This window comes from Mandrillus leucophaeus, unplaced genomic scaffold, assembly GCF_000951045.1.
Source record: "Mandrillus leucophaeus isolate KB7577 unplaced genomic scaffold, Mleu.le_1.0 Scaffold62, whole genome shotgun sequence".
NCBI classification, from domain to species: domain Eukaryota; kingdom Metazoa; phylum Chordata; class Mammalia; order Primates; family Cercopithecidae; genus Mandrillus; species Mandrillus leucophaeus.
The window spans coordinates 4,588,390-4,609,698 of record NW_012106697.1 but is presented as its reverse complement, the minus strand read 5'-3'; the positions used below and the strand labels follow the sequence as shown (position 1 = coordinate 4,609,698).

At 43.1% G+C, this 21,309-nt stretch overlaps 1 protein-coding gene across 1 annotated transcript in view; it reads left to right on the top strand.

The window, feature by feature from the left end:
• ENPP6 (ectonucleotide pyrophosphatase/phosphodiesterase 6) overlaps positions 1-21,309 on the top strand; it is a 131,174-nt gene that overhangs the window by 77,486 nt on the left and 32,379 nt on the right. The window contains exons 3-5 of the mRNA XM_012000153.1: positions 8,437-8,548; positions 17,140-17,281; positions 17,990-18,169. Of these exons, the coding sequence (XP_011855543.1) occupies positions 8,437-8,548; positions 17,140-17,281; positions 17,990-18,169 (434 nt within the window). The remainder of the gene's footprint in view (positions 1-8,436; positions 8,549-17,139; positions 17,282-17,989; positions 18,170-21,309) is intronic.

Here is a 21,309-nt window from a genome sequence, read left to right as displayed (position 1 = left end):
GGCTCACACCTGTAATCCCAGCACTCTGGGAGGCTGAGGCAGGTGGATTGCTTGAGGTAAGGTGTTTGAGACCAGCCTGGCCAACATGGCAAAGCTCCGTCTCTATTAAAAATACAAAAATTAACCAAGTGTGGTGGTGGGTGCCTGTAGTCCCAGCTACTCAGGAGGCTGATGCAGGAGAATTGCTTGAACCTGGGAGGCAGAGGTTGCAGTGAGCTGAGATGAGATTGTGCCCCTGCACTCCAGCCTGGGTGACAGAACGAGACTCCATCTCAAAAATAAAAGAACTATGATAAAAGACTAAATCACAAAATGGAGACCTGCAGTAGTAAGTTAAAATCTTTTTTACAAAGGGAACTCTAGAAATAAAGAGAGAGCTATCCAGCTTCAATGTGAAGATGCAAAAGGATGAACAAGGCAGAAAAACATGAAAGACACATGCGGTATGTAGTGAAGGGGTCACAGCAGGAGAGGGAAAATGGGGCAGAAGTAATATTTGAGTAATAATAATTGAGAATTTCCCCAAACTGACAAGAAATACCAAACCATACATTCACGAAGTGCTGTGAAACACAGGAAAGAGCATCATGGATTTCAGAACTGGTGAAAACCAGAGACAATGAGAAAATCTTAAAAGAAGCCAGAGAAAATTGTTCAGTGGGGCAATAATAAGACTGACAGCTGACTTTCTAACAAAATATTGGAATTCAAGGAGACAATGGAATGAGATGCTCAGAATGATACGAGAAAACAATGATCAACCTAAAATTCTATATCAAGTGAAAATATCCTTCAAAAATGATAGCACAGTAAACTGAGATAGCAACCATAGTAAGCATAGAGATAGCAAACTGAGAGAACTTATTGCCAGCAGGCCTAGAGTAAAGGAAATACTAACTTCTTTAGACAGAAGGAAAATGATCACAGATGGAAGCACAGAGATGGAGGAGGAAATGAAGAGTAATAGAAAGGGTGAGTGTGTAGGTAAACTTAAATAAATAATAATACTAAAAGTCCCTTTTTTGGATTAAAATCCAAAATTTAATTCTCATGTAGAGAATTAAAATACATGACAATAGAAGCACAGAAGATGGGAGAAATGTAAATTTCAGAGTTAAAGTGTCTGAATGTTCTTGCATTTTCTGGGAAGTTGTGGAATGAAATTTTATATTTTAATATTTTAATAATTTTAATTTTAAAAAAATTTATTTTAAAAAAATTAATAAAAATTTTAATAAATATAAAATTTAATAGACTTTAATAGACTAATAGACTTTAATAGACTAATATTTCCATTTTTATCATCTCTGGGGCCCTTTGCAAGGAAGAGGTTAATCAAAATGTATAAATAGCAAACTAATAGAGGAAGGAAAATGGCACAATAATAATAATGTATACTTTATTCAAAAGAAATTAAAGAAGGAGAGAAAAACTATCAAATGTGTGATGGATACAAAATGTAGTTAACTGGCTGATTTAAACACAAAAATATCAGAAAATACATTAAATGTAAATTTTTATTTTTTTCACTAATATTTTGTTAAATATTTTAATGAATCAGAATATATGTAGTGTTCCATTTACAAAAAATTCAAAACAGCTGAAGCTAATGTACAGTGTTAGAACAGTATTCACCCTTGGGTGAACAGTGATGAGAAGGGAGCATGAAAAGGCACCCATAAGTGATGACTGTGTTCTGTTTCCTGACATGGATACTCAGTATACAGCTGCCTTCACCTTTTAAGGATTCACTGAACAGTATCCTTATGAATTATTCACTTTTTTGCATCTATGTTAAACTTTGATAGAAATTTACTTTAAAAACGACTATCATTGGAATGGATAAAACCAAAAACTAATATAGGCTACTGATGAAGACATACATTAAATATTAAGTATGCAGAAAGTTGAAAGTAATCGCATTTTTAAAAGACACACTGCACAAAACACTAAGAGAGCTGGTGCAGCTATAATAACACTAGGCAATGTAGACTCTAAGCCGAGAATGTTTTTAAGTTAACGACTATTCATGTTGATATAAATTTTTATCTTCTAAGAAGATGTAACAGTGTAAATAGTAACGCTCCTAATTACACACTCTCAACATAAATAAGTCAAAAATTGGAAGCACTAAAAGGAGAAACAGGTAAATTCACAACAATAGTGGACTTAAATACATCTTTCTCAATAACTGATAGAATAAGAGAGCAAGAAGTTAGAAAGATACAGAAAATTTACATAATTAACATTCTTACCTAATTGAATTTACTAGAACTCTGCACCTAGCTGCTGCATAAACGTTATTTTCAAGTACACACAAAACATTTATCAAAAATGGCCATATGTTAGCCATAAAATCTTTCTCAACAAATTGAAAAGGTCTGAAATCATGAGAATGTGTCCTATGACTGTCATGTAATTAAACAATAATGAATAATAAAAATAAAACTTTAAATCTCATACATTTGGAAAATCACCAGACTTCTAAATAACTTTTGATTCAAAAGTTATTTTGATTCAAGTAATTGTGAAAACTTAGAAAAATCTTGAACTGAGGGATAGTAAAAATGCTACTTATGATGTAGTGGCTTAAGAATAATGCAGTTAAAGTCATCCTTATAAGGAAATTAACAGGCATACAAGATGCATTAGCTAAGAAGGCAAAAAGTAGTGATTTGTCTCCAACTCAAGGCAACTTAAATTATCCCCAAATATAAAGAAGAAAATCATGAAGAGCAGAAATGAATAAAATAGAAAATAAACATACAACAAAGAAAATTGACAAAGCCCTATTTGTTTTTGGGGAAAAAAACCTATTAAAATGGATGCAAACTTGACAAGGCTTATAAAGAAATAAAGAGAGAAGACACAAATAGCCAATAATGAAATGAAAAAAGGGACATCAACAGAGAACCTGTAAACCTTAAAAAGCCAGTAATAGAGTATGAAAATGTTACACCAATGTATCTGAAAGCACAGATGAAACAGACAGATTTCTAGGGAAAACATCACCAAATCACAAAAAAAAGAAATAGAAAATTGGAATACTTCTATATCTGTTTTTAAATTAAATCTTTAAAAACCATTCCTAAAATAATAACCTAGTATTAGACACCTCCACTAGTGAAGTTTTCAAACATTTAAGGAAAAAATAATAGCAATCTTACAGAAATTCTTTCAGAGAATGCATAAAGATAAACCGAGTCAGGCATGGTGGCACACACTTGTAATCTCAGCTACTTGGGAGGCTGAGGCAAGAAGATCCCCAGAGTTCAGGAATTCAAGACTGGCCTGGCCAACACAGTGAGATACCAGCTCTTAAAAAAAAAAAGATAAATCACTACCATAATGAGGTTAGCATAATCTTAATACAAAAATGTGACAAACATTAAAAGAAAGTAAAATTACAAGACAACCTTTTTCATGAACATAGATAGAAAAATTAGAAACAAAGTATTTGCATCCTGAATCTATCAATACGTAAATAGAATAATATATGCCAAACAATTGGGTTTATAAAAGGAAAACCTATGTTTAACATTTAAAAATCACTCCAGCCTGGGTGACAGAGTGAGACTCCATCTGAAAGAAAAAAAAAATCAATCAATATCATTTACAACAGTATTAGAATGAAAGAGAAAATCATTTAATCATTTCAGTAGATACATGAAAAGCAATTGATACGATCCTAAACTAAGATTTATTAAAATAAAGTTGGGTAATTAGTACACTGCACCCTTAGCGTGATAAAGGATATCTACCAAAAACCAAAAAGCGACAGCAAACATCATAGTTTATGGAGAAATGCATTCAGGACTATGTAAGGATGCCTTCTAGCATGACTTCTATTCAGCTGTGTACTGGAGGTCCTTCGGGGGAGCAGGGGAAGATGACAGGGATAAAAGTAAAACAATTAAAAAGGCAACAAACTGGCACTATTCACAGATGACTGTTTTGGAAAAACCCCAAAGAATTCACTTTTAGAATTAATAAGAGACATTTTGATACAAATTCAACATTTAAAAATTATTGTATTGATATCAACTAAAAACTGAGAAAAAATTAAAAGGTCAGTACCATTTATAGTAAATTCAAATACATGAAAGATGGAAGAATAAATCTAACAAAAATGGCTCAAGAACTTAATATCAAAAAGCATTTAAAGAAATGTAAAAAGGCCTAAATAATTGGAAAAATATATTATGTTTATAAATTGGTAATCTTAATATTTTATCAGTTTTCTCAGAATGGATCTACAGATTCACTGTAATCCCAATCAAATCCCAACTGTGTGTGTGTGTGTGTGTGCGTGTGTGTGTGTGAATTGAAAGACTGATTCTAAAATTTATATGAAATGCAGAGACTCAAGAATAGCTGAAACTATTTGGAGACAGATGAACAAAACAGGAAGATTTACTCCATTAATAGATACAGACCTATTTTAAACTACAAAAAGTAAGACAAATTGTATTTCCGCAAGAATAGTTAAATAGACTGAGGGTAAAGGTCAGAAATTCCTGAAATAAACCCACAAACATATAATCCAATATGTGACACTGCCACAAAGTGATAAAGGATAGTCTCCAAAAAATTATGATCGATCAATTGGAGATTATATATATATATATGTATGTGTGTATATATGTGTATATATACATCTTCTGACTCCTATATATGTGTGTGTGTATATATATACATCTTCTGACTCCTATCTAATACCATAAATGAAAATTAATTCTAGGTAGTTCCTGATGGATTGTAGATCTAAATGTAAAATGGAAAACATAAAGCTTCTATGTTTAGAAAAATTTGGAACTGAAGAAAGAAAACATAGGTGAATATCATCATGAATTTGGATAAGAAAATATTTCTTAAGCAGGAAAAATTAGCACTAACAATATAGAAAAATGACTGATGAAGTAGTCATTAAAATTAGAAGCTTCTCTTTATTTTGATACGGAGTTTTGCTCTCGTTGCCCAGGCTGCAGTGCAATGGCACAGTCTCAGCTCACTGCAACCTCCACTCCCTGGGTTCAAGGGATTCTCCTGCCTCAGCCTCACAAGTAGCTGGGAATACAGGCACACAGTACTACACCTGGCTAATTTTATATTTTTAATAGACGCAGGGTTTCACCTCATTGGCCAGGCCAGTCTCAAACTCATGACCTCGGGTCTTGCTTTTTTATTCAGTCTGACCCACCTCTACCTTTTAAATAACAAATTTAGTCCATTTATATTTGATGTAATTATTGATATTGCAGAGTTTAAAACTCTCATCTTCATACTGTTTTTTTACTTGTCTTAACTGTTTTTGTTCCTTTGTTTCTCCTTTCCTGTCTTTTTCTCACTGATTGAGTACTTTTAGAAATCTATCATATCTTCTTTATTAATCTTAGATTTTATTGTGTTTTTTCCTAATGGTTATTCTAGACATTTCAACACACATCTATAACTTATTTATGTCTACTTTAAAATAATGTTACTTCACAAATGACATGAGAGTTTTAAAATTTTATTATATAATGCCATTTGTCCACATATGCACTTTTTATATTCTTATTGTCATATGTTTTACTTTTACATATGCTGTAAAGTCCATAATATATTGTTACCGATTTTGCTTTAGTCAATAATCTTTTTTAAAAATGTATTTTATGTTTAAACTTTCTCGCTGATAATTGTGCCATCTATGGATCTGCTTCTGTTGATTATTTTTTCTCTTAATTATGGGGCACGTTTTACTGTTTTTAACATGTTTCATGATTTTTTATTGTATGTTGGACATTGTGCAAGAAAGAACAATAGAGATAATATGGTAAATAATATTTTCCCCAGAAAGACCCTATTTCTTCCTATTTCGTTCCTCTAGGGTGGCATCCAAATCAATCTAATTTGTAGTTGAGCTGGCCTGGGCTTTCTTGAAGATTTAGTTAGATTCATTTTTCCACCAGTGTCACAGGTGAGAAATGATAGGGATGATCACTTTAGCAAGTCTTGCCATTTGTCCAGTGCTTTACATAGAGAATTCATGCTGCCAACTTCCTGGGTCACTGAGGAATTCTTTTTCTTTCCAGCATTATCTACAGCTTTCTGCAAGTTGGAAGATCCCTTTCCACTCTGATGTATGTCCTTAGTCTTTGATGAACTGTTGCTTTCCACTCAGTGAAGAGTTTGTGTACTTTGGGGAAATTTATCTCGAGTCTCCTATCCTACCTTTAGCCTAGGTAGCCACTGTAGGCTGCTGCCATGATGTTTGGTTAAATTAAAATTAATTATAGTTTTTGAAAATAAAGAATTCCATAGCACTGTAACAACGGCTCTACAGCTCTACATTGACACATACTGCCTCTACCTGTACTATAGAATTTTACATGTAATTAATCAATAAAAATAGTTTGTATTCTACTTTAACCTGAGACAAGGGTAAATTTCTCAAGTGAACTGTATTACTATGCCAGTGTTAAGTCCAGATTCATTTTATTTATATAGAAGTATTAAGAGAACATCTGTTTGATAACATTAACAGACATATATATTGTTGCTCATACCAAAAACATTTATAGTTTTATATTACGTGCAAACACCAAAAAAGAATGCCATTTCTTTTATCTTCAAAACCATGATCATACCTGCATTACTTACAATTTACATACAGATGTGTCAGAGATGCTAGAAGCAGACACCTGGTCACATTGTACATGGCTGTTAAACTTTTAAAGGGTAGGTGATATCTTACTTGCCTTGGGGTTTCTGTCACTGAGCACAAGGTGGATACAGAAAAAATAGCTTGGAAAGAGCAATAACATTTCACAAATCACCTTCAACAATAAAACACTGGTATGTAAAGTGATATAGTCATTCAAGATTACACTGACATTTCTTACTCTAATGAATATTTTCCTGGAAGTCATGAGCAGTATTTATTTCTGGGTCACCTAGCCTATTTTTTCCTCTCAAAAAACATGTTTTGGAAAAGGAAGCTTCGTGCCTTCTAGTTCTGTCCCAGTTATTGTAAGGGCCCTTGCTCACCCTGAACCCAACATATCAAGCAGAAAGCACTAGGGTCTCCCACGACACACCCAGGTCTTGCTATAGTATGCCAGATGAAGGGATGCTTTCTGGAGGCTGCCCTACCGTCTTTTAAATCGGCTGTAACCAGCTGGCAGGTGTTCCCAGGGGTGGGGTTGATGTGCTTCCTGACAGAGACTCCTTCCTCCTTTGCTCCTGCACTCCCTCTTTGTCCCACTTTTACTTACCTCACCTTGGAAATCATTTTCCCTGGGCTACAAGAAAGAGCAGCATCTGGTCTCCTGGCATCATTGTCTGGCATTTTATGGTAATTACAGTTCTCTACACATACAGTATTGCTCCGAAGTTCTCTGAAGGTTTGGTCAAGCTGCTGCCTTTGCCTGGAATGCCCTCCCAGCCCACCTGCATCCCACTGCCATGGCTACATCTACAAAACTGAGCCCAACATTGGGACCTGAGGAAGGCTTTCAGGAGGAAGTGATGCCTGAAGTCAGGGCCCTTCATCTGATTCCCACAACACCCAGGAATTATGCACCTCACTTCACATACTACGCTGCTTTCCTGTGTCCCCTCCCACTAGACTAAACTCTGGGATGCTCCCGGAAGGAGACCCTACCTGATCCATTTCTGTTTCCACTATGTGTGAACATAGTGACTAGGTCACAGTAAGTGCCCAATAAATATTTACCCAACTAGCGGAAACCGAGATGGGCACATCCCTCTCCTGTTCTATGTTCTCCTAATATGGATGGGTGTCTCCTCTGCAGAGCAACTACTTCTACTTGTCCAGGAGTCTGAGGCAGAAAAGCTGAGTCTGTTCACGTCAGAATGAGTTTGATTCTTTCACTCTATTTTGGGCGAGGCAAGGATGTGGCTCAGACCTCTTGCTTGAACTCACTGATTTTAGCTTGCCAATTTGGTAGAGTACCTCTAAGTCCAGTTAGCTTTTGTATAATACCACAGGATAGTGAAATATTTATTTTATAATCTTCTGACTAATCAGATACTACCTAATACTTGATTCTAAAAGAGGCAAAGGTACACTAGAAGACTTTCATGAAAGACTTAGATTCATGAAAAATCTATTGAAGAAACTTTCAATTGAGGTATTTGTATATATTGATTAATTGTGTTTTGTTTCAAATTGGGAAAGACAGTTGTCTAATTTTTGCCAATCTCTGACATGGGGCACCAGTGTTGCATAGGAGTGACATTTGAGAACCTCTGCTCCAGTTATGCAAAATTGCAGTTGAATACACCACCTATTAGCAATAAGTTATTTTAGTTCATAAAAATACACGTTTTTATTTTTTATTTTGACTAATGGTGTTTGCTTCCTGAAATAGGCTCATAACTTGACTTTGCTTATTGAAGAGAGTAACTATTTGCCATCTTTTTCCTTCTCAGGCTGTGAGGTTGAGATTCTGGGTATCAGACCCACCTATTGCCTAGAATATAAAAATGTCCCAACGGATATCAATTTTGCCAATGCAGTCAGCGATGCTCTTGACTCCTTCAAGTAAGTGTCCCAAACACACCATTTTCTTCCTTGTTTCCAGGACTGATCATGGATCCTAAAGTGAATTAAGAGGGCTTGGTGGCGGAGAAATCATGTCTCAGGGAGTTGGTGAGCCTCTTGTGTGGTGACTGCTAGCTGCTAGTAGGGAGTAACTGCGAGCAAGTGATTTTGGGCAGGGGCAGTCTCTGGAAATGTTGAATTGAGAGCAGGAAAATCCCTAAGGGTTTGAACCTCCTTTTTGATGTTGTTAAACAATGGAGAAACAATATAAATGGTATCATTTCCCTAAGCACGATTCAGTGACCAATTGTGTCTCTGAAGGTACCAATAAGTATTTGGCAAAAAGGAAGGATATGTGGTCAAATAAGTGTGGGAAAATTGCCTACCCTACCCCTTTCTTGGAAATGTACAAAACTCATGGATATATTAGAACACAGAATCTGTTTTTTCCCTCCCACATGGAACCATGACACACAATTGCAAAAATGTAGGAATTAGTAATGCTGTGTCTTGTAGAGCGCACACAAGACTATTAAGGAAACTGATCGAGACAGTTCAGGACAAAGCCTCAAGTCAGTCTCAGAAATCTCTGGAAGCAGAAAGCAAGGTGGGAGCCCAAGTGGGAGTTTGCATTAAGTAGAGATCGGCTACCGAGAGGCTGTGGATGTTGGGGGCTCTTGAGTTTCCAGGAGCGGACTTGAGGTCACTGTGGCCACTGAATGGGTTTCCTGGGTGCGTCAGGCAGAAGACCTGCCATAATCAGAGCAAAGAGACTGAGGACAGGACCTTCATTCCCGCCAAGAAAAGGAGCCTGGTTCCGAACTGAGCATATCCGAGAACCAACTTACCCAGGGCACAGTGTACAGAGCACTAGCACAAGCCACATGAAATGACGTGTCACCAAGACCGCCCCAGATCCAGAGCTGACCTATCATGGATTTTCTTCCTGCCACGCCCCTCCCACACCATGGCGAACAGCAGCCACCCCCACAGAGCAGTGAAAGCAGAAAACGGCACCCTGCCTTCACTGCTTCTTAGAATGATTCCACTTCCATGAAACCTATCAAGAGGGTCCAAGGAGGTGGGGGCACATAAAGGTTCATGCTCTCATTGACGGGTCGGAGAGAAAACAGGTTTAAAATACATCGAAATGGAGAAGTACTTGCCCGTGAGTGCTGGAGAACCACACAAGGATGAGCTGGATATTGCACTGCAGTCTAGTTTTGGGCGAGTGAAGCAGAATAGCACAGCACGTGCAGCAGATGAGTGGGGCTGGCACTTGGACATTGCTCTATGTCTAACCAATGCTGTTTCCAACATATCCAGAACGCCAGCCGTCCCTACAGCCCATGGCTGTGCCAAATATGAAAATTTGGATTAGAGTTGCCATACAAATACCTCCAAATAACCCAACAGTCTGGCAATGTCATCCTTTTTGCATTCATTTTATCTTAACGGCCGATGGATTGTCACTTTGTACCACCCGGTGATTCACAGGGGGGTGAGCACAGATCGCACAGCCATGAGAATCCCAGGTTGGCACTGGCCTACTAGCTGGCCCGTCTAAGCAGACTTCCCTGTCCTGAGAGACATCAGCATGTGGCGAGGAATAAGTGCTGGGCTCTGTTTCCTCTAGAGAAGCTATGGAAGTGCATCCTTACCTTGGAGAACATTTAGGAATGGCGCAGGTTTTGGTGGTGGTGGTGGTGGCGGCGGTGGTGATGGTGGGGTATGAGTGTGTGTCTACCACAGGTATTAGGTTCCACTAGGAAGAAAAGGCTACACAGAACCAGAAGCCCAGGAAAGAGTCCCCAGCAAACCTCCACTTAATGTGCCCTGGCATTACCATACTGCCCAGCTTCACATATTTATATTGTGTTCTATGTAGATGGTGTTGAGCTCCATGGGTTGGCATTCACATGGTTTGCAATAAGAATGATATCCCTGAAGCAGTGAAGGCCTGGGTTGGATGGAAACCAGGCCAGTGCACTTGTCTCATGGGGTCTTCATGTTGCCAAAGTTAACAGGGCCACCAGAAACAGCCCCTTTGGGTAGTAGGTGGAAAGATGGAGACCCACTGTCTCTAAAGCTAGGCAGCTCTTGACATGACAGAAAGAAAAGAATAATAATAGGCTGGATGATACTACCTGTGGAAGACAGTGAGATGACTTGGGTCTCCCCTGAAGACACAGGAAGCCCCTCCTTCAGCCAACCTGAGTGTTGTTATTAGAACATGTCTCGTTACCTTCTTACAAAGAATAATAAAGGTCTGAAAGTTGTGGGTCAACATTTTTCTTTTAAAGAAATCTAACCTTTGTCCCCTTCAGGAATGAGGTGAGTGAGGAAGATGTCCAGTCTAGAACAGTCTAGACCAGTCAAGAGCACTTTGCCCATAGTAGCTTGTCCATGCAATCATGTGGCTCAAAGGAATCATTAAGTCTCTTGGTATGTGTGTCTAGCAAAGATGTAAGATTATTGATCTGTCTGTCAGAGACTCCTAAAAGAGGAGCGTGTCTAGAATGCCGCAGCTCACCTCTTGACTTCTCTTCAGCTCTACTGCAAATTCCTAACTATAATTTGAGGACCACTTGGAGTTTTCATACATGAGTGTCCAAACATGCACTCACATTTCTCCAAGTCACTACAAGACTCACAGAGTGTCTTTTTTTAATCCACTTTGCTATTAGCTTGAGAGACAGAGAGAATGGAACCCAGGATAGATGGGCTTTGACAGAAAGCTGGAGAGGCTATTAAGATCTTGAACATAGAGGTCTGCCCAGGGACATTTCAGCAGAGGATCCAGGTCAGCCTGTGGTAGGAAGGATAATCCCTCATCCAAGTTTGATCCAGGCCCTGCCTTCCAGTGTTCATAACGCATTACTGACCCCAGACATATGCTTGTGTAATGCTACCTTTGAACTTGGACAATTTCTAGAATAGGGAAAAGGAGGAGGGAAGGGAATTAGTGCATTAACAGCAATCGGCTAGTATTGTGTCAATGGGCTTTATTTCCAGTAACCCACTTGGCTCTCATGTCTACGGTATCTTGTGGGCATTTCTCTCCCCGCCTTACAAAAGAGGCCACTGGCTCTCTGAAGGTTAAATACTTCTCCTTGGACCTCACAAGCCAGCCAGTGGTGGAGCCAGAGCCCAGCTCTTTCTACAGCAGCTTAGGGCCTAGTCTCTGGAGGCCCGCTTTGGGGACGCAGTGACTGAGAACTGCTCTAGGGTCAACTCCTCAGTCCTTCACCCTGGTCTCTGCCAGCTCACACTTCTAAGACACCCTGAAATTGAGACAGTGACAGGGAGTCCAGATGCGCCCCTTTGCAAGTCTTCTCTTTGGGGCCATCCTAAAGCCTGGGGTTCTGCAGCCTGCTCAGGCGTCATGTGTCTGCAGCCTGCAGCCCAGGCACTAGAGCCATGTGCCTCCCATCACACATGGCGCTCTGCAGGCAGCGCCCCACACACATGGCCCTTTACCCTGGTTGAAAAGGAAACAGGGTTTGTGATCTGCATGACTTACTCGCATCCTCCAGGAAGTCCTGTTTGCAGGATATTCGTGGTTCAGTGGGCAGGAAAAGGTGCATGGTGCTAAAGCTGAAATAAGCCTTGAATGGCTCATAGGGTGGAGGAAGGCAGGGGGCAGTCACAGTGGGCTGGGCAACTGCTTCCAGGCTTGTATAGCAGACTCACTGTGCAGCCTCACAAAAGTGTCACTCAGGAAACAACTGGGCTGCAGGACCAGTGGGCACAGCCATAGGCTGTGTATAGATATAATCCTTTGTCAAGCTCCAGGCTACTGAAGACAGCTCAAAAGGATTGCCTTCAGGATCCCAGAGCCTCAGTGGTGCCTGTACTAATGAAGGAATGGATGACACAACTCTTTCCATGGGCTACCAGGAAGCCAGCTCCCCTGTCCTGGCCTGGTCCCTCCTCCCTGTGGAGTACAGGGAAGAAGGAGCAGGAATAAGGCTGGGGCTAGGAGACTGGCTCCTCCTCCCTGCTCAGCCACATACTCAGGAAAAGCGATCTAGGGCCACCTGGAGGGAAGAGAGAAATGGGAGGCATTTCTTTCCCCTCCCCTCCCTTTCACTATGTGCCAAGTGCTTTATACCCATCAGCTTGTTTAATACACCATGTTACCCTTTGAGTAGTGTATCAGTTCGTTCTCATGCTGCTAATAAAGACATACCTAAGACTGGGTAATTTATAAAGAAAAGAGATTTAATTGATTCGCAGTTCTACAGGGCTGAGGAGGCCTCAGGAAACTTACAATCATGGCAGAAGGGAAAGCAGACATGTCCTTCACATGGCAGCAAGAAGGAGAAGTGCCAAGCAAAAGAGGGGAAAGCCCTTTATAAAACCATCAGATCTCATGAGAACTCACTCACGATCATGAGAATAGCAGCATAGGGGCAACCACCCCCATGCTCCAATCACCTCCCACTGGATCCCTCCCACTACACATGGGGACTATGGGAGCTACAATTCAAGATGAGATTTGGTTGGGGACACAGCCACACCACATCAAGTAGGTTTTTCAGATGGGGAAATGGAGGCTTGGAGATAATCTTGCCATTCGTCTGAGGCCTCGAGGTTAGTTCGAAGAGAAGCCAGAGTTTGATCCCAGATTTGTCTGGTTCCAATGACCCTGTCAAAAGAGAATTTTCAAAATTAAGACTTGTTATGGGCTCAGCACATCTGGGTATGAGGAATATGCCAAGGTTCAGTGTAGTTTCTTGCTGAGGGGAATCAGGAGCATGACAAAGCTGCTTATAAGGAGAAAATGAGACACACACACATCAAGAAACAGAAGGATGGAGAACGATGAGGGATAATTGTCGTTTGATGCAGATATGCTTAATAATATGGAGGATAATCAAACCATAATGTTAGAGCTGCTTCCTCCGTCAGACAAAAATAATTTTCATCTTATCAGTTTCCTACAAGTTAACAGCTAGGTTTCTAGAGTCTGAACTCCAATCAGTAGTTCAGTCTCATGACTCAAGCAAGCTTATTAGACAGTGCTCACCACAGCACTGAAAAGACAGGCAATCATACTGTAGGCTTTATTTCTAAGTTTTGGATCATTTTTCTTTACAGTCACCCACTTTAGTAAGAAAAATGGAAAGAATATTAAGAACTTTTTACATGGCAAAGAAATCGGGACAGGTGATGGGAGACTCAGGTGTCCCTGAAACACCAGGGCTAGGAACCCCTTGCAGCTCTCAGGTAACAGTGCTGGGGCCACATGTCCTTCTGGAATGGTTCCTGGACCTTAGAGCTGTCAATGGGCAGTAGTAGATGGGCAGGCATGGCTACTCGTCACTCCTCACCGAACCAATTCATTGCAAATGAGCTGACCTGGGATGGAAACAAGATCCGCGTGGAAAACAGCTGGCAAGCAAGCATCTGTCAGCTAAACTAGACAGGCAAGAGGTCTCAGCCCTTGAAGACATAGGGTCCTAATGAGTCAATGAAATGTCAATGTGTAATCCTTTCACAAAAGACAAGTGTATAATCCCTGAATCACGAGCATCCCAAATCCAGGATTCCCAGCATCTGGGGTTGACAGCTTCCTGACCAAAAGCCATCAGGTAAAGTGTCATACATAATGGCTGATGTGGAGGTTTGTGAATACAGTAATAGCCTTAAAGAAACCAGGACAGTGAGTGCTGCACTAAGATGTGGTATCTAACACGAAGAGACCTAGAATTAGTTCATTCATTAAACTTTAATGCAATGGTAAACTGTATTCATGAAAACTCTTCACTGTAGTAAGTCACCACTGAGTTTAATCGGGTTTTTTCCTACACAGAAGCCCACTCTGGAAGTGTGGACACCTAAACAGATGCCATACTGTGTGAACAGGCACATCTGAAATGCTAAACGTGCACGTACCTAAAGCAATGAAATGCTGAGGCTTATCCAAAGGACAGAGTTTATGGAAGTTTCACTGTGTTCAAAGACTGTGATGGCAGAAGTGCCATCAGCCTATCAGTCTAATGAACCTGGGCCTTGAAAGAGTTTTGGCACATGTGTGACAATGCTACTGTCTATTTTACCAACCACCTACACATTTGTGGGACCCTACAGTGACTTTTTATTCTCTGCTATCTATAGAGGCAGAAGGAGTTTGGATTAGTCATGCACACATTAGTGAGTATGAATAAGGATAATGCCATTCGTGAGAAACACCTAAATAATAACCTAATCCAATCCACAATGTGGAGGAGGGTGGTAAAGGGTCTTTTTAACCAGGGGGCAGTTTGTTTTATTCTAAAAAGAGAAAAGAACATTTGACTAGCAATTTCGTTTAACTTGAAACCCATGTGTCCTCAAAACTGTGAATGAAGTTCACCTCAGGGCACCCGGGAGGGTGTGTAAAGAATGTGCCTCTTGCGGGTTTGACTGTGATGAAGGAAGATGAAGGAAGATGCCAGGTGAACATTCTTGGGACTTGCTCCCAGTTGAGTGGATGGAGTGCGTGTGGATGCTCAAAGGCCCAGTTTGCTAGAGTTAGAAGTATCCTGACTTTGGAGATTTGAAGGCTTGCATTTCTGGTTCTAGCTGTGTCTCAGAGGTCTGTGAGGCCTTAAGTGACATCTCGAACCCTCTTAGGCCTATTTCCTCATCTATTTCCTCAGTGCTTTTCTATGAGGATACTTTTCACTGCAGTGACAGACGTGGGAGGCCTATTCAACCCACAGACAGAGCACTGAGTGTGCAGAAAGGAAAGAGACTTGATGTCACTGTCGCCCTCTCGCCTCTCTCACACCGCCTCACACCTAGCCTTCTAGGGGTTGGTAGGATTCTCGTAAGAGAATAAGATCCATTTCGAAAAGATCGTGAAGACTAAGCAGAATGTTTCTCGGTTGGCCTGGGCAGGTTACTGAGTTCCTCCAGAGTCTGCACTGGTTGTGCTCTGGGGCTGGGAGTGAGCTGCACCAGGGTTTGAATCCTGGTCCACCTCTTACTACCGTGTGATGCCGGGAACTGTCTTGTACTCTCTGTTCAGGACATTCCTACCTTTCATGGCTGTTTGAGGATTAAATAAGATAATGTGGGTAAAAGCTCTCAGCGTAGTGCCTGACCCATAGGAGCTGTCACGTACTGAGCACTGACTGTGATTATACAGTTACAGGGCAGTTAACAGTGCTCTTGCTGTGCGCCAAATGCCGGGCTAGAGCTCAGATACGATGGACAATGCATCCTGGCTCCTACAGTGAACGAATCTCACAATTTAGACAGGGAAAAGGACACATAAGTGGGCAATTACCGCACAGTATGAAAAGTCATGGCCCGGAAGTGAACCCAGGGTGCTATGGGAACACACACAGGGCGGCTCAGTCTAGCCGCAGGGCACCAGAGGAAGCTTGCTGGAAGAGGCAGTGTCTCTCCAGGGACCTGAAGGGTGAGCAGGAGTGGTTTAATGACGGACGGGCAGACCGAGCTCTCTGAGCTACCGTGGTGCTGTTTTCCATCCCCTGTGGACGGCAAGGGCCGAGGCCCTGCGGGCTCCAGGACACATTCTTTAATTCCTCATGTTTTAAGTATTGGGGAGGCCATATCAGAGGAGGCCGTGTGCTTCATCTGGGTGTGCACAAGTGTATGTTTAAAATCCGCCAAGAGTATTAGTTATTAACCCATGTAGACTCCCAGCAGGGAAATGAGCTTTAATTCCTTTTCCATTGCTGCATCTTTTGTTAGTCACTGCTAACATCATCATCATCATCACCATCACCATCGTCATCATCACCCTGATCCATTTCAGGTGCTTTGTGTGGAAGTTGTGGAAAAGCCAGCACTGGGGAGGGAGTCACAGTGGAAATACTGTGGGAAGGGAGGAGAGAACATTCCACATTATTCCTCCCCTCTCATGGACTCTGCAAGCTTCCTACTCCAATTTAGATCACTCGCTCCCAGTCCTTCTTAACCCAAGAATGAGGGTGAAACAGCTTGGATTTTTACCATCAATACTCTAGCCAAGAAGGGGAGTTTTGTCAGAACTGGGTCTTCCTGGGCCCCTAGAGGTGTGGTCACTGCTGGAATTCACTCAATATCCACATTGGAGCTGACCCCTCACATGCCCCCACAGAACAAGTGTCCGAGGGAGGGCCACAGATGCCAGGCCCTGAACACTCATATGTTTGCCTCCTGCAGTGTTGCTGTGGAAATGCCGTTCTTATCCTGGCCAACCAATTAGGCCCACGATGTAGTGCTTGATTTAGAGTCCAGCAATGACTGAAGAGTAGTTATTTAAATAACAGCTTCCAGTGTTTCTGACCTGGTGACAGCAGGCGGAGAGGATGCAGCAATAACTATCCTTGGCCTGTTATCACATCTTCCCCCTCTCCAAGGCATGATGAGAAATCTTTAATCACCAAGGTGCTCAGGAACAGCAATTCTTGGTTCAGTGTGTGTGTTTCCCTTGGAGATCTGACCTCATTTATTTTAGGGTATTGGCTTTGCCTGGCCCAAGGACAAGGTTTCGGGGAGTGTGAACACCTTCACAGAGTGCTATGGGGGTGATAAGGGAGCAAGCTGGCAGGGGCCTCCCTCACCTATGGCTCTCTCCTCTGTCCCTCCAGGAGTGGCCGGGCCGACCTGGCAGCCATATACCATGAGCGCATCGACGTGGAAGGCCACCACTATGGGCCTGCATCTCCGCAGAGGAAAGATGCTCTCAAGGCTGTAGACACTGTCCTGAAGTACATGACCAAGTGGATCCAGGTGACCTGAAGCTAAGACACCTGGCCTGGCCTTCTCTCTGTTTGTCTCCCCCACAGTCATGCCTGTCAACATCTTCCCTCTTTCTGCTCAAGGCTGACGGGGCCGGCACAGGCTTTGACAAGTCCCTCTGCTTCACACAGTGCCTGCTGCGGTACCAAGCGATCCCTTGTTCCGTAGCCAGGCCAGTGGACCTAGGTGTGCCTTCTCGCCTGGCTCAACTGGAGCGATACCCAGCTCTGTGGAATCCTAATAAGTTTGGTAGCAGCTGGGCGTGTAGACAGGTTCCAGTGCTGATTCTACCTCATGCTTTTGCTGAATGACTACAAGTGTTTGGTTTTGTTTTTGCCTTTGCTTTACCTTCCTGTGCTTTATCCTGTACATCTGCAACATGGGCACGTGACAGTTCTCAAACAAGCACACAAGTTTGTTGAAAGAGCCAAAGAAGATGCAAACAGAGGGTCGACCTTAAAAAGCTGAAAGTGCTGTGTAAGGTGTCAGCACGAATTGAACGGGACTGAGCCTCACAGTCCCCTCTGCAAAGGGCTTCTGTTGTGGGTTTTGAACTGGGTCTCACCAGGGCAAAATAGTAGATGATTAAACACAGAACTGAGAAGATAGCCTTTCTCCTATCGTTTGCAGTTGACAAAGTTTTCTGAGTGTATGAGCCTCTCTGTTGTGCCATAATGACTGCCTTTTCCCACCGCACAGGAGCGGGGCCTGCAGGACCGCCTGAACGTCATCATTTTCTCGGATCACGGAATGACCGACATTTTCTGGATGGACAAAGTGATTGAGTTGAATAAGTACATCAGCCTGAACGACCTGCAGCAAGTGAAGGACCGTGGACCTGTTGTGAGCCTTTGGCCGGCCCCTGGAAAGCACTCTGAGGCAAGACAGCCCCGTAGCGGGTGCAGGGGGGCCATGCGGGCCCTCGTGTATTGCCACTTTGTACTGTGTCCTTTCCTTGTAGTTTTTTTTGTTTGTTGGGTTTTTTTTTTTTTTTTTGAGGTGGAGTTTCACTCTTGTTGCCCAGGCTGGAGTGCAATGGTGCGATCTCAGCTCACTGCAACCCTCTGCCTCCCAGGTTCAAGTGGTTCTCCTGCCTCAGCCTCCCGAGTAGCTGGGATTACAGGCATGCACCACCACACCCAGCTAATTTTGTATCTTTAGTAGAGACAGGGTTTCTCCATGTTGGTCAGTCTGGTCTCGAACTCCTGACCCCAGGTGATCTGCTCGCCTCAGCCTCCCAAAGTGCTGGGATTACAGGCGTGAGCCACCACGCCCGGACTTTTCTTGTAGTTTTAATACTGACATACGGAGCAGTGTCAGGAGCTCAGATGCTGGGGACAGACTATCTAGTTTGCCTCTCACTCCCTGAGTGACCTCGATCAAGTCTCTGTTTTTTCTTCTCTGAAATTGGCATGATGATACCTACTCCACTGAATGTCATGAGAATTAAACGAGATCAAGGAAGCACCGTACAGGCCCTCACCAGGGCTGTTTTTGTTTGTTTGTTTTTGTTGTTGTTGTTGAGACGGAGTCTCGCTCTGTTGCCCAGGCTGGAGTGCTGTGGCTGAATCTCAGCTCACTGCAAGCTCCGCCTCCCGGGTTTACGCCATTCTCCTGCCTCAGCCTCCCAAGTAGCTGGGACTACAGGCGCCCGCCACCTCGCCCTTGTATTTTTTTTTAGTAGAGACGGGGTTTCACTGTGTTCGCCAGGATGGTCTCGATCTCCTGACCTCGTGATCCGCCCGTCTCGGCCTCCCAAATTGCTGGGATTACAGGCTTGAGCCACCGTGCCCGGCCTGTTTGTTTGTTTTTGAGATGGAGTCTTGCTCTGTCACCCAGGCTGGAGTGCAGTGGCATGATCTCGGCTCACTGCAACATCCACCTCCAGGTTCACACCATTCTCCTGTCTCAGCCTCCCGAGTAGCTGGGACTGCAGGCGCCAGCCACTACGCCTGGCTAATTTTTTTGCAGTTTTTTTTAGTAGAGACAGGGTTTCACCATGTTAGCCAGGATGGTCTCGATCTCTTGACCTCATGATCCGAGCCTCAGCCTCCCAAAGTGCTGGGATTCCAGGCGTGAGCCACCATGCCCGGCCTAGGGCTGTTTTATTATAGGCTCAAACGCAGCACTTCTCAGGCGCATCTGGGGAGCATCAGCAGCATCCCTAGGCTGCCCTTTCTCAGGAAGGAGGCTGCTGCCAGGCTGATCTGTTTCTGTGGGGAACGAGAGGGTAAAGAACGAAGGGCTGAGGCTGTATGAAGTACCCATCTCCTTATGTCAGGAGCCACCGTTCCCAGCTCTGTTCAGTTGGAAGCCAGACCAGCTCCCCACCCTGGCCCCTCTGCCTCCCTGTACATGAGCATGGTGGTGTCGTCATAGCTGCCTCCTGGCTGCTGTGAGGGATATGGAAGCACGCTGAGCCCACTGCAAGGACAGTAGTGTCCATGACGATCCCCACCAGAGGGTGATCCCTGCAGTCACTGCCCTGCACTGGGTGTGGTTGAGTTCCCACAGTGCCAAGATAGGGGATAAAGCTCCCCACAGTCACTGCCCCGTGTCAGGGATGACTAGACCTCTGCTTCCCCTGCTCTCAAAACAAATATTCTCCCCAGCAGTAGCTGGCGACCTACCCTGAGAAGGGAGGAGGAGCAAGTGGCACCTTCTGCTGGCTGCTCGTCCCTGAGTTCCTAGTCACTTCCCAATATGGGCTTTGTGGCTCGTCCCACTCCCAGATGAAACTGATCATGGCGGGAAGCAACTGTCTTCCTGGGGGCAGGCAACCTGCTGCCCCTGGAGGTTGCCAACCATAGGGTGCCAGGATTAGGTCCTGGCTGGCCTGCTTTCTCTCTCCATCCTCACTGCAGCGATGCGATTGGCTCTGGACAGTCATTAGTAAGGATTAAGCACTGGTGGAGGCCGGGGTCTCACCTCTTTAGCCCAATCCTTCTGCAAATGCATCCTCCTTTCCTTAAGAACTCCGGATTTCCTTAGGTAGAAAATCATAACTCATGGGGCCTACTCCCTATAAGATCTGTCTATTTGGGGTTGAGGAACACAGATGCCCACAATGCCACTGCTGCCAGCCTTGCCCCATGCCCAGGGGGACGGCCCTTTGTTCTCAGGCCCCATGGTCAGGAACTATAGGTGCGGGCTATGTTTACACAGTGTTCCCATGAGCTCCCAAAATATGAAATCAGGAACAGTATTTTACACATTGGCAGGTTCTTGAAAATAAGTATTTTGTTGTTGTTGTTTTTGGCAAGAAAGATCATCCTTGTCTCCAATTTGGCACTTAGGAACGTGCTGTCTCCAGAACTTGGGCATCAACAGCTTTTGAGCTAGGGAGAGCTCCTTCCAAGGTAGTGTTCAAGTCAGGCATTGCAAGCAGCCAAAGCAGTTGGTAGAGTATTCAAAAGCGGGGGCCATGTTTGGGCGACAGTTTGTCATGTGACGGACACAACAGTTTGTGAGACCTGCTGTGTGTCGCCAGATTTTTCACTTATACAAAAATCCTTCTACAAATGCATCTTCCTTTCCTTAAGAACTCCAGATTTCCTTAAGTGGAAAATCATAACTCACGGAGCCGTCAGAAACCATCCACTAAATTATTTTACAGAGTTGAATTGATAAACTCAATCTTATCTTCAGTTATGCCCAGAAATATATGCCTGATTTGGCTAAAGGCCAAGTCAACATCAGCCAGTCGATTTTAATCTTAGCCATAGATATTTAAGTGGCTGCTACTATTAGAAATAAGTACAGGGCCAGGCACAGTGGCCGATGCCTGTAATCCCAGCACTTTGTGAGGCTGAGGCAGGTGGATCATCTGAGATAAGGGGTTCAAGACCAGCCTGACCAACATAATGAAACCCTGTCTCTACTAAAAATACAAAAGTTAGCTCAGCGTGGCAGTGGGTACCTGTAGTTCCAGCTACTTGGGAGGCTGAGGCAGGAGAATTGCTTGAACCCAGGAGGTGGAGGTTGCAGTGAGCCAAGATCTCGCCATTGCACTCCAGCCT